Source organism: Mesoplodon mirus (assembly GCF_964341445.2).
Source record: "Mesoplodon mirus genome assembly, chromosome: X".
In the NCBI taxonomy this organism is placed as follows: domain Eukaryota; kingdom Metazoa; phylum Chordata; class Mammalia; order Artiodactyla; family Ziphiidae; genus Mesoplodon; species Mesoplodon mirus.
The window spans coordinates 10,107,501-10,121,327 of NC_138981.1; the positions used below are offsets into that span (position 1 = coordinate 10,107,501).

General features: G+C 45.6%; 1 protein-coding gene and 1 long non-coding RNA gene across 2 annotated transcripts in view; both read left to right on the top strand.

Annotated features, from left to right (window-relative positions):
• The first annotated feature begins 1,318 nt into the window (after positions 1-1,318).
• TMSB4X (thymosin beta 4 X-linked) lies at positions 1,319-3,490 on the top strand. Its single transcript, XM_082609003.1, has 3 exons — positions 1,319-1,425; positions 2,475-2,588; positions 3,036-3,490. Exons 2-3 carry the CDS (start codon positions 2,489-2,491, stop codon positions 3,068-3,070), a joined length of 135 nt encoding a protein of 44 aa, XP_082465129.1. The 5' UTR covers positions 1,319-1,425; positions 2,475-2,488; the 3' UTR covers positions 3,071-3,490.
• A 7,187-nt stretch (positions 3,491-10,677) lies between these two features.
• Positions 10,678-13,827, top strand: part of LOC309796021 — a 201,686-nt gene continuing 198,536 nt past the window's right edge. The window contains exon 1 of the long non-coding RNA XR_014292403.1: positions 10,678-10,964. This is a non-coding gene — a long non-coding RNA (uncharacterized lncRNA). The remainder of the gene's footprint in view (positions 10,965-13,827) is intronic.

Here is a 13,827-nt window from a genome sequence, read left to right on the forward strand (position 1 = left end):
GTGAACTGCGGAACCAGACGGTCACCTGCCCCTGCCCACCCTGTCCCCCTCCCTCCCCAGGAAGAAGGAAGTCTAGTGGACGCAGAAATGGGGAAGTCGGAGGTGCTCCTGCAGTGGCTTTCATGCGTCTCTGTAACAACTGACTCCAATCCCCAGTGAGACAAAAGCCTCGGCCATAAACGACATTAGCAAGGGGTTTCTGGAAACATTTTCTGAGGACGCAGGGAGGGGGAAGGAGTTTTGTGCACACTGCTTTATGTGAAGACTCTCCCAACCTGGCTCTTTTTCCCTTCACAGGCCATGTGCAGCTCCCCTCCCCCCACCATGGTATTTGTAACTGATTTCAGCCCAAGGGGAGGGGTCCCTAGTATTCAGAGTCAGGTGCCATTTTGAAAACTGCTCCTCTCTACCTAGAGCTCCCATATTTCCGGATGCAACTCAGAAACGCACTTCAAAATGGAATCCTGCTCGAAAGACTCCTTTCAAAATACGGAGTTCGATTTTTAAATTGAATCTTCAGATTTTAGAGATAATGGGGTTGCAGTGTCTGGCCTTCCACCCGGGCCTCCTTAGCAAATCCCTTTTGTAATTTAGGAAAATGAGGAACAGGAAAGTAAAAGAACTTTCTCCTTGTCCGGCAGCAAGTCAATAGCAGGGCTTGAACTTGACTTATTTTCCTAAGAGGCAGGCGATGGACTCTATAAACTCCCGGTAAACTCACCGCCAACCCGCAAATACTCCGGTTATTTGATTTGGGTGCTAACCAAACTTACAGCATTTTAAAAAATGTGCATGTTACAGTGAGAAAACTTTTTTTTTTTTAATCACTTAAGGGTGCTTTACTTCCCACCCAAGTCCAGGAGAATGCCAGCGAAGAGACAAAGAGGGCCGGGGTGGGGCGTAGGGCTTCCACTGGCCTGAAATCACGGGAATCGCACCGCTGCAGTGGGCGAGGCCCTGGGGCGAGGGACACCGCACCCTGGCTTGGGGATGTCTGCAACGGACAAAGGCAGCGTCGCAGTAAAGGAATGACAGTCCCCCTAGGTACCACCCAGGCCCTTAGTTATCACGCGCCGGTCCCCAAGAACATGTTTGCGCGGCTGCTGCAAAAATCCATGACAGAACAGACATAAAGGGCTGGGGGAATGCATTATGAAGGAAGTGTTACAGGGTGGGCTTTGCGCGTTTTATTTTTCCGCCCTCGCTGCGGTTAGGTGCGTGGGTGGACGCAGGGTGTGGGCCCCCAAGGCCAGGAAGGCCCCGGACGCCGTTCCGGAGACGCGGCGCGAAGGAGTTAAGCGCGCCGGCGGTGACGTCACCTCATTTACATAGGAGCGCGCATATAGTGGCGCCCGCTGGGCCCTGCCCGGCACTCGGCGGCGACCACTGCGCAGGTCGGACTTCGTTCGCTCGTAACTCGCTCCGGTGAGCCCCGGGGCCCCTGCCACCTGCCCTTTGCTCCCCTTCCCGCCCCGCGCCCGCATCCCTGGAGCCGAGCGCGAGTGGTCCTCCCGGGAAAAGCTGCCCCTGGGGAGCTTGGGGGTGCTAGGCCCTTCCAGATGCTGGGTAGCGGGGTCGGGAACTCGGTGATTTTTTTTTTTAATATTTAAAAATTTCGCGTTTTGCTATGGCAGCTTCGAAGGGAACATTTTTTTCCTCCCCCCCCCCCGCCCAAAGAAAAGCATCCTGCATCGCCTCTTAGGCGATGATGAATCAGGAACAGAAAGATCCTTTGTTCCAGCTCACACCCACCCAAGCCCGGAGCTTCACAGTCACATTTTTTCTCTCGCCTCCGATGGCCTCGTGGGCTGTATGTGTTCAGGTTTAAGGCGGCTGGGCTGTATTATGAAGTGTTTAAAACGTCCTTCTTGCAGGGGGATGTGTGCAGAGCTGAGGAATTGCTCCTAAATGCAGATCTAGAGGGTGTGGGGGGCAGCTTTGTGTGCGGCTGCCTGCATTGTTGAGCAAAAGGAAGGAAGCGGGTAGGGCGGTGGTCGGTGGCGCCCGGCAGCAGCTGCCGCCTTTGTGAGCAGAGAAGAAAGCAGGACGGCTCGCATCTTTGGGGGAGAGGCCACGTATAGAAAACGGAAACATTTTGTGCAGCCTTGGCTTCATTTTAAGAAATCTTAAGTCCATTTTCTTGCTCTTTAGCTTGAAATGGTTTCACTTTTCTCTAATGTTGAAACGCTGCAAGTAACTAACCCAGAGTGGTTAATTCCACTGTTCCGAATGATTCGGCCTCCTAGTGTGGGCGATCTTCCCAACTTGACCCCCCGCGTTTTGAAATACCAAAGGCGGGGAGGGGGCTCTTTTTCTCCTGTAGAAAGAGGATGATCTTTAGCCCTGAATGAAAGCGGAAGGAGGCGAAGTGGGTTTTCAGGCGGGAGACAGGAGGGCTGAGGCGCGTTTCTGAGTCGGGAGAGACGAGGGTAGGTGGCCCGCCCTCAATCTCCCTCTTGGCTTTGTACCTGCAGCTTCCTCTGCAGCCATGTCTGACAAACCCGATATGGCTGAGATTGAGAAATTCGATAAGTCGAAACTGAAGAAAACAGAAACGAAAGAGAAAAATCCACTGCCTTCACAAGAAAGTAAGCCTCCCTCCCACCCCCCTTCTTTAGAAAAGGCCGAGCGGGAGTGGCGGGGTGGGTAGGAGAGGATGGGAGGGGCTGGGAGGGTTGGGGTGGGTGCAGGGAGTGCGTGGGAGGAGCTGACAGTTTTTTGATTCACGCCGTATGGAAAGGTTAATTGAAAATTGCCTTGCAGCCAAACAGACACGGGGCTTTAATAATTTAATAATTGAGTGTTTAATAATGCCATATTAATATGCAAATACCTTTATCCTTTTCTCTGTTCAGATGTTGTATTTCACATAAATATTTCATGATGGAATGCCTATTTGTGCTTGTAGAAATTTGTCTGATGAGGAGAGGTGTCTTTAATCGAAAGTACTGAAATCTTATGCTCGGCTATACTGAATTCGCGTCTCCAGCCCCCTCCATCTTTTTTCTTTTTGTGTTTTTCTTTTCCGGTCGCAGCGATTGAACAGGAGAAGCAAGCAGGCGAGTCGTAATGAGGCGTGCGCCGCCAATATGCACTGTACATTCCACGAGCATTGCCTTCTTATTTTACTTCTTTTAGCTGTTTAACTTTGTAAGATGCAAAGAGGTTGGATCAAGTTTAAATGACTGTGCTGCCCCTTTTCACATCAAAGAATGGAGAACTACTGACCACGAAGGCCGCGCCTGTCTCCCATCCGCCTGTCTGGCTGGCAGGGAAGGAAAAGAACTTGCATGTTGGTGAAGGAGGAGGCTGGGTGGGACGACAGTGAAATCTAGAGTAAAGAGCAAGCTGGTCCAAGGTGTTCTGTGTCCTGCGGGCTGTAAAATGCAGTTTAATCAGAGTGCCATTTTTTTTTTGTTGTTGTTCAAATGATTTTAATTATTGGAATGCACAATTTTTTTAATATGCAAATAAAAAGTTTTAAAACCTGGCTGGTGTGACGGTATGGTCTCTGAAAGGAGCGGCTTATTCAGATGAAACCTTTGCAAAAGGGTCAAAGGTGGGTGCCCTGGGGAGGGATAGATGACAAACATCTGGTCATTTGGGTAAAACGGCACAGAAATGGGTTTCATCCAGGTATGTGAAATACCTCGTCTACACTAGGTAATCAGGAGATCATTTTCTTAGGCTCATTGAATTCCTAGTATCTAGCGTCGAACGAAAGCTTTTTTTTTTTACATCTTTATTGGGGTATAATTGCTTTACACGAAAACTTTGATAGAAACATTTGGAGTGCTTAACTGTTGAAGGGTCTGTTATTTGTTAAGCCGACACTGAATTTATTGCATCTGATCAAAAAAATGAAGGTGGTGGTAATTCACAGCACACTGTTTCAGGTGTCAAACATGAGTTATTTAGACAATTATCAGTCCTGTCAGATAAGGAAAAAATGACATTTTAAACTGCTGCTTTATAAAAGGATTGAAGATGTGTGCTTCCTCTTTCTCTAACGGCTGGTTCCAATTCAAATTCAATATTTAAAATTGCTTTTATAAGTGCACTTAATGGTTAATGAATGTGATTTGTCTTAACTTGGATAATGAAAAATGTCTTTGGTTTTAAAGGACACCAGCCGGACAAGGATGGAATTCGTGCTGTTTAAATCTGATAGGATGTAATTGGCTCACCTCCAAGCCTTACCTTCGTAGAGTCCTTGATAACTTCTCAATCATTTGAAATGCCTATTTTAACTGGTGGGTAAAAGCCAAGCCCTTGTTTGGGGGGGCGTTTAATGTGCAGAAAGAGGGAAATAAAGGGTACCAAGTTTTTAAAGTAAAAGGGATTTCTTAACAAACGTCTTTAATGGATTCTTCCCTTATATAAGGAAGGGTGCAAAGTTTTCAAGAATAAGTTAATTTTATTTAGTGGAAACAGCATTTAGTGATAGTTGATCTAATAGGTCAGCAAAGCTGGCTAAGATTTACAATGCAAATGTGCAAGACGTTAAACAACTCGCCCGCCGCCCCGCCCCTCCCCCCCACACAACTGACTTGCAAAAATAAGGAGGGGGGTGGAGGGCAAATTGCTGATGATTATTAAGCCGGTTGATTTCCTTGGCTCCACACTTATTTTGCGAAATGCACAGGAAACCATTTATCTGTGGTTTAGACAATCAACCAGACCGTCACCTAGAAGACTATCTGCATTGCAAGGGAGGGGCTGTGTGCAGGCAACTGCCAAACCCGAGAGGCCTCAGCCTGCTGGATCCATCGAGAAAAGAGCAGTGAGCACACAGGTCTGGGAGCCTTCTCAAGATGGAGCCTGGCCCTCCAGCCCTGCATTTTCTCTTCCTGCCTGTAAGGAAGGGTGTGGGCAAAATGAAAATGTCCATGGCACAAAGATAAACCAAGCCCATGTAGCTGTTTGCTCTGTGCATTTTTCAAACAATGCAGAGATGAAATCAGATTGTAAGGAATGCACACAACTCAAGTGTTCCTCAGTTTTTAAACAAAAATGAGCATTAAGGGGAAAGGGGTGAATCATGAAATCAAGTGACGGGAGAGAAGACCTTTCTCTCCTGGGAGGACAAAGCTCAAACGTAGCCCCCCTCCAAAAAAAATAAAATGAAAAATCTGGTAAGGATTGGCCGCTTGGTGTGTGGTATGGGGAAACTGACAAGCTTCTGCATGTATCACATTGTATACTTCGCTGCTGCACGTGGAGACGGATGCAGGGTGGGAGTGGGGAGCAGAGGCTGCTTTTTTTTTTTTTGATGGGGGAAGAACGTTCTTTTTTCTTCCCAAGAGAGGGTCTTCCCAGATGGCTGGGGTATTTATGAATCAGTATGGGAATTTATACCCCTGCTATTGAGGAGCTTGGAGTGGACAATGTTTTTCACAAACACGAAGGGGACCTGAGGGTCACCGTTAGAATGAGGGATCCTTCCAATTGCAGGAGACCCTAGCCACCGCATCTTCGACCCTCTCCCCCCGCAAACCCCCTGGAGGAAACAGGTCAAGGGAGTTTATTATGTACAAGCCGAAGGTCATACAGTCCGGTCTGGGCTGGGACTTAAGCAAACTTTGAATTGAGCCTGAAGAATAAAGCAAAAAGAGAGGAAGTAAAAGAGGCTTGTGTGGGACAGTCTTTTCATTTCTAAATCTCACAAATTCCTCAACCATCACAGCCACACTTTTCATTCTTCCGATGGATGGAATTTTCAAGCTACTTTATTCTTCAGGAGAGCAGCGTAGCTTTGGGGCTGTATCTCTGAGGATTGTGTGTACGGGGGAGCTGGGGGGAGGCATACGAAGTCTTAACAAACCCTCCCCTGTGCAGGGTCTCTTCCACCCCTGATAATCATTGCATCTCCTCCCACAGTCCTGTGAGTTAGATAATATCTCCTTGAAATGCACTGGGAAGATCTCTTTATTTCCCTAAAGAAGCATCTTAACACCTCAAGACACCAAAATGAAATAATTTTCTATTCTTTCTAAACATATGGGGCCAATTTTGTGCTTACTAGAAAGAACAGCACGTTTTAGAAACAACATTATGGCCAAAAAAAAAAGAAAAATCTTGAGCCTTTTTTTAGTTCAATAATGCAAACTGAACACATTGTTTGCTAGCATTGAAAGCGCTTCACACTTTTTGAGAGTGGCTTACACACCAATCTAAGAGAATGAAACATCAATTTGAAGTTCAACTATATTTTATTGGCATGTAAGGAGAAGGGCCTAAATTAGAAATTTAAGACACAGATGTGCCATGAAATAAGCTAAGAAGAAGATACGTTTCTAAGACCTATATTTACCTGGCTTATTTTTTTCTTGGATACTTGTATAGTTTTTGATCTTTCTAATCATATTCTCGTGCTGGTACCAGCCCAGCTCTTAGCTTCTGAGGCTTCTGTGGGTAGGGTCCCTGCAGTGTACGTTCACATTTGTGTATTTTTTCTTCTACATCCAATAGTATGCCTTTCATAGTAGTGGACAAGTATTAGGGCTTCAACAGACCCTCTTCCCCTCTTAATTGATGGGGACCTCATTTAACATGTTTTTGAACATACTTTTGAGTATGTGAATATCATGCTCGATAGTACAATTTTTAATATGTATATATTTTATATATATGTATTTTTTTATCAAGGAGACTATACAGGGACATTCTTCTCCATACTTATTGCTAATTCCCACCTAAATATAATAAAAGGAAATTCACAGGTAATGTGGAATCTCCATTTGTGAAATTTAAGAATTCTTTTACAAATAGATTTAAAGAGCTTTGAATGCTAATTTGCCACCATCCCTGATGTGCTGATTTTGAATCAACGCTTATAGTCAACTACATATTAATAAACCAGAGCACTGGGTCATGCGTTCACTCCATGGGTGTTTATTGCCTGCCTGGTACATGCCAGGTATTTTATTTGCCACAGAGAGAGTCGTAAATAAAATGTAGTCCCTGCCCTTGCGTGTCTTCCCTTGGCTCAAAATAGATGCCCTTTTCATCTAGAGTTGAGTGGAAAGTGCTAAGAAGTTATTTTTTTCCATTTTTAGGGTGAATGTTAAGCCTAAGGGCTTTGTATTTTCAAATGAGTGTGAAGATCTCTGCTCTGGTGTGGACTTTTTTCCAAATGTCTCTATAATGATTCTGTTCAGATCTCTTCGAAAGCTCAACGGTGAGTGACGTTTGATGGAAACCACCTGATTCTTTGCATCACAATCAAAACTTTTATCAGCATAGAAAGACTGGGCGTAATAACTCCTGCCTCTTATATTTTGACAATCCTTTATGAGGAATGCCCAAGACTTAGGAATGGACTGACTGGGTATTATTTTAAAATCTATCTTTTTCTAGGATTTTATCATTTAGATGCTGAATTCCAGAGAAACACTTCTCTTTTTTTTGAACTTTATTTTACTGAAGCATAGTTGATTTACAACGTTGTGTTAGTTTCAGGTGTACAGCAAAGCGATTCAGTTATATATACATATATATCTATTCTTTTTCAGATTCTTTTCCCTTATAGGTTCTTACAAAATATTGAGTAGAGTTCCCTGTGCTCCACAGCAGGTCCTTGTTGGTTATCTATTTTATATATAGTGGTGTGTATCTGTTCATCCCAAACTCCTAATTTATCCCCTCCCATCCCCCCAGCTTTCTCCTTTGGTTGCCATAGTTTGTTTTTTATGTCTGTCCAGAGAAACATTTCTTATTGCTAAATCCTTACCCTTCCTCTGTCAACCTTCCTTCTCCAATTTGGCTAAGATTGTCAGAGGCAAAAACAGTCATTCAAATTTTGAAATCCGCAGAGAATGTAGCAAAATGGCGACCACGTGAGGATATCTGTAAGCCTAGCACCTGGCTGATGGACGGCTGGGTCACTTCTGTTTAGTAGGACTCCAGAGCTTTGAGCCTCAACAGAGAGGGACAAGTTACGTTCATGATCTGTTCAAAACAGTTGGAGCTATTCCTGTCCCATTATTGTCAAGCCACAGGAAATTATGCCTTTCCTCATTACCATACTGAGCTCTGTAAGTGGCTGATACCCTTTGGCTACACAGAGACTTTGTGATAGTGTTGTCCCAATCTAGAAACAAAAATATTTCATAAGATTATATACTATTTATATATACATAATATTATATATATCGATTGTCATCCATTTATTTCAACCAAATGTCATGGCTTGCATGGAGGGTGAAAAAAAATCATTCTTTTTTTATTCAGCATCTCCTGTGTACCCAGCTCTTTCCTAGCTGCTGGGGATAGGGATCTGAATCAGAGCCGCGCCTGATGGCAGAGGCAGGCCCGTGTGAGCGAACAGCCGTATACAGCCTGAGCCATAGATCGGTTCGTTGACCCACAAAATTCACCGAGCTCCATGTTTGCCAGGTAATACTTTGGGCTGGGAGATCCACAGCAAGCAGATTGTAAAGGGCCCTCCTGCTTGGCTAAGGAGTTTATGAACTGCCCTTTGGCAACTAGGAGCTATCAGAAGTAAAATCCCTTAGCGCACTTAAGACAGTTTGTAGATTCTTCCTGTTTGGAATGAAGCTACATGGAGGGTAGGGCAAAGAAGTGGCTACCCATACTTGTCATCGACAAAGCAGATTATCAGTGTGACATTAACTGAGTACGAGAAGGTAATAAATCAGACTTTTATTGGTATGTCCTAGTCTACCTTTCAACAAGACAGGCTGTCACGCCTCCATATTGGAAACACTTTTCATGCTGATTTGCTTCTGATTTTTATACTCGTGTGGACAGAGGGCTAATATATTTGAAATAGTTAAAGTGACTTTTTTCTTTTGGTGGGATCTCTGAGGTTTGCAGTGCCTTATCCTAGAGTTTGTACTTTAAAAGCTAGTCTTCAATCATGTATGAGTTTCTCCGTGTCTTTCCTCTTCTTTTCTCTTCTAAGGACCCTTGCCATTGGATTTAGGGCCCACCCAGGCAATCCAGGCTGGTCTCATCACAAGATCCTTAAATCTGCAAAAACTCCTTTTCCATATAAGTCAATATTCACAAGTTCCAGGGATTTGACGTGGATAGAGCTCATCTAACCCACTAGGAATCATGACCCACAGATCTAGTTACACCACAATGGTTGAAGTGGTAAACTGGTGATCAGCTCTGTGGGCAGAGACATTTTACTGAAGAAGTGGGTTTGTGGGAGGAGAGAGGATAATTACAGTTTTTTCATATTCATCAGAAACTTACTCCATGGTATAAGGAGTCCTAAGAAAAAACTTCTAGGAGCTGTGAGTGAGTGGGGACCAAGGGGAATGGAATGGAAGGAACATCAAAGGTTTGGGATTGGTTGTGTTTACTATGATGACAGAGATGAGGAACACAGGTGGTCATAGGAGAAAACAATTGTTCTGGTACAGTAATTGGAAATGTCCACCAGGCAAATGCAAAATACCATCTGGGAAAATAAGTAAATATAGTAGTAGACGTAATTGGAGAGGCCAGTCATGAAAATTAAAAAGAAAACAACAAAGTAAAAAGAATATAAACTGGGTTATTTGAAGAAAGGATTGTAATATATATCCCTGACGTTGTCATTTCAAAAATTATTGTTTAGGGCTTCCCTGGTGGCGCAGTGGTTGGGAGTCCGCCTGCCGATTCAGGGGACGCGGGTTCGTGCTCCGGTCCGGGAGGATCCCACGTGCCGCGGAGCTGCTGGGCCCGTGAGTCATGGCCGCTGAGCCTGCGCGTCCGGGGCCTGTGCTCCGCAGCGGGAGGGGCCGCAACGGTGGGAGGCCCGCGTACAGCAAAAAAAAAAAAAGAATTTATGTTTAACTTGAGCTAGGAAGACAAAAGCACCGTGAGTTCTTATATCCAAACATAAATTCTTTTTTTTTTTTTGCTGTACGCGGGCCTCCCACCGTTGCGGCCCCTCCCGCTGCGGAGCACAGGCCCCGGACGCGCAGGCTCAGCGGCCATGACTCACGGGCCCAGCAGCTCCGCGGCACGTGGGATCCTCCCGGACCGGAGCACGAACCCGCGTCCCCTGAATCGGCAGGCGGACTCCCAACCACTGCGCCACCAGGGAAGCCCCAAACATAAATTCTTGAAGCCAAACAGATATGCCTGAAGTATTCCTCATAGATTCCACCGACTTTCTCTTTAAAAGCCTCATGTTATCACAGAGATGCATGAATACATACATGTACCAAGAACAAACATATTGGCAACTAATGTTTTGAACCTTCATCTACTCAGGCCTGCTTTTCTGAAATAGGTTATGAAGTTTCCCGTCAGGAGAGATGGATACGAAAAAGTCCATCTGTTTAGGTCCTCCACCCAAGCAGCAAAGAATTAATGCTTCAGATCAGAAACAGGTGAGATCAATCTACGCTAACCCAGACCACCTGGGTTAGGGGAGGACCGCCTGCCCCGAAGGAAGGCAACACTTTTGACCGTATCCCCTTGAAACAGCTATGATGTATTTTCTTTCCTCTTCTCCTGGAAGCTGACGCCTCTGTATGTTGATGTCTATGTATGTTTAGAATTTCTCAGGTATTTGGCTTGACCAAGGCCAGTTGTGACTTGGGCCCGTGCTGCCATGCTTGGTACTACAGGTGTTTCCAATTAGGGCTTCATTAGGGTGTAGGCGTGGTCAAGGCTTTGGATCACGGGACCAAGCAAACAGAGCTGTGAGGGGCTTAGGCTTAGCTGCGGAAAGCAAGCCGAAAGGGAGGTCTCCAAACTAGAGAGCTGACTGCCGTTCTAGCCTTGACTCCCCCAATCCAGCGCCCCCTCAAGCTTGGGCCACACCCTAGAGCCTGGTTTTCAAACCACAGCCTCCCCGTCCCCTTCCAGTTTCAGGAAATCAGTTTAGTTGATTCTTGCCAGCATGAAAAACAAAGCAAAGCAAAGCAAATGAACAAGCCAAAACAAATCACTAAAGAGAAACAGAACGGGGAAGGACCAGGCTCTCCTGCATGGTAAAGGTAGGTTATTGTTTAATCATACTTTGTTTCAGTTATTTATGTGAGAGTGTGTATGTGTATTTAACCAGCCTGTGACGTAAGATGTTTTCTCAGTGTGAGTCAGAGGCACATTTATCAAGACATCCATCCCCCAGCCTCCTGCCTCCTCATGGCCCCGTTTCCTGTCTTTTCTCAGTCTAGCCCCCACTCCTCGTCAATCACTTGGCATTGATTTAAAACCCTCACCTCCCCAGGCCCTTCCCAAGTCGCCCTGTACACCCCAGTCCTGACGCTCCTCCAAGAGCCTCTGTTTTCCATTCCTTTGTCCAGGCTCCCAGGTGCTAATAGACACAAGATACACTTTTCCGTGCCATCACCACTGAACTTGTCTCTTGTTCCTGGTCAGCTCCCTGTTAGCTGTGCAGCCTTGTATATGTTTCATAACTGCTCTGAGCCTCTCTTTTCTCCTCTGCAAAGTGGGGAAGGGGAATGGTCCCAACGTGTGGGCTTCTCCTGAGGGCTGAAAGAAATACGTGCACCTCGTACGTTAAAGGTGTTCAGTAGGGCTTCCCTGGTGGCGCAGTGGTTGGGAGTCCGCCTGCCGATGCAGGGGACGTGGGTTCGTGCTCCGGTCCGGGAGGATCCCACGTGCCGCGGAGCGGCTGGGCCCGTGAGTCATGGCCGCTGAGCCTGCGCGTCCGGAGCCTGTGCTCCGCAACGGGAGGGGCCCCAGCAGTGAGAGGCCCGCGCACCGCAAAAAGAAAAAAAAAAATGTTCAATAAAAGGTGGCTTTTATAATAAGGACATTCTCCTACAGAACCACAGTACCAAGATTGAATTCAGGAAATGGACCAGCCAGTGTACTGCTATTATCATCGAAGCTAAAGTCCAGATTTGAATTTTGCCAGTTGCTCCATTAATGTCTTTGACAAGCCTTTTTCTTCCTCCTCACCGGGATCCAATGCGGGCTCACGAGAGGCGTTTAGTTCTTGTGCCTCTTTAATCTGAAACCATCCTTCAGCTGTTCTTTGTCTCTCACATTTCGGAAGAATACAGACCAGCTGGTTTGTCAACTTTCTCTCAGTTGGGTTTGCCTCCTGTTTTTTCACGGGTAGAATCAGATCATTTTGGTAGGAGCGCCCGGTGAGGGATGTCGTGTCCTTCTCGGCTTTTCACAGAATGGGCACGTGATGTCTAGTTGTGCCATCGCTGACGGTGAGCAGGACCGCTTGTTTCCAGGGTTGCCACCAGCTTTCTCTACTGTGAAACTAGCGTTTTCCCTTTGTCATTAATAACCTGTGGGGAGATACTTTGAGACTCAGGTCTCCTGTATCTCATCAGACTTTTACCACGTGGTTTCAGCATTCATGGGTGTAGCTTGTCTGGATCAATGCTGTCTATGATGTCAGCAAAAAGGCGAATTTCTAACTCTGTCATTCCTTCTAACGTGAACATGATTTTTACGTGTTCCACCTTAGACGTCTAAACCAATGAATGCCATTTCGAAATTTATATGCCAACAATATGGAAAATAAAAGCAACTTATTTATGTAGGCCTGTGGGCTTGTTCTGCTTGATGAGACTCAACATTGGAGAGGTGCCATGTTATAGGGAATCTTTTCAAAGGCCTTGTCAACATACAGCTGATGCATGTAAATCAACTATACTCCAATATGATATTTTAGAAAATTCTTTGGGGGTTGCACCGCGCAGCTTGTGGAATCTCAGTTCCCCGACCAGGGATTGAACCCAGGCCTGGTTTTCTCAGTGAAAGCACCGAATCCTAACCACTAGACCATCAGGGAACTCCTTAAAATAAAAATTAAAAAAGAAAAAAAGATACGGCTGGACTTCCCTGGCGGTCCAGTGGCTGGGACTCCGCGATTCCAATGCAGAGGACGTGGATTTGATCCCTGGTTGGGGAATCTAAGATCCCACATGCCGCAGGAGCGGCCAAAAATAAATAAATTAATTAATTTTAAAAAGTAAAATAATCTTAAAAAAAAAAAAAGATACGGCTGATGCAGGCCTGTGCTGTCATTTCATCTTTAAGAGTCATCTTAGGGCTTGTTTGCAATCAACACTCTCACGTGTCACGGCTGTGCTTTTCCAAAAGAATACAGAAGCATATGTGTGAATCGCATTCCCATTCAATTCAAACTAGATCTTTAGCATTAATTTTGATCAACCGCACATCTCATGGAGTTCCCATGATTGGCAGAGCAATTGCTCGTCATAGTGGCTCCAGCAAGGGCTTGTAGAAGGACGGGAGAGGCAGATGCTTTTCGGGTTCCTGATGGACAACAGACGTTGGTGTGATAAAGGAAAACTGCACGGCTGGAATCACTGGGCGCGGCCTTCAGCACTGTCACTTCTGCTTCTGCGCCATGGGAAGAAGGTTTCTGCTCTGAGAACCAGGAAGTGGCTTCAGAATTTTGGGTTTGAATTCGGTCAGGCGTCTGCCTTTCAGCAATCCTTGAACAAACATCACCTGTTGATTAGTCAAACACATTTCCAATACTAGTATGAGAGGAATAATGGATGGATAGAGCTTCAAGAATGTCTGGCCCTCTTCCACTTTCTACCTGGATAAAATGTCTTCACCTGAATACTGCTGTTTGCTTATAACCGTGGCACCCTACCTATCTGAGCCTTGAGGCCGGTGCTGATGCAGCTGCCTACCGGGACAGTGACTCAGTCCCAGGTTCATTTTCAAGGTGCCCTGACCACATATTTGTCATGGAAACCAGGAAAAAATCTCTGATTTCAGTGGGAGCATATCCTCAAGAGAAGCAGAGTCTCCAGTATGTAATCATAATAGTACACATTTTCTCCCATTTTGGGGACATGGGGGATAGAAGTTGACTTTTTTTTTTTTTTTGCG

What these genes read in the sequence shown, in the direction of transcription:
- TMSB4X (XM_082609003.1), top strand. Translation starts at nt 2,489, where the DNA reads ATGTCTGACAAACCCGATATGGCTGAGATTGAGAAATTCGATAAGTCG. An exon ending in TCCACTGCCTTCACAAGAAA is followed by an intron (nt 2,589 to 3,035) that starts GTAAGCCTCCCT and finishes TTCCGGTCGCAG; the next exon opens with CGATTGAACAGGAGAAGCAA.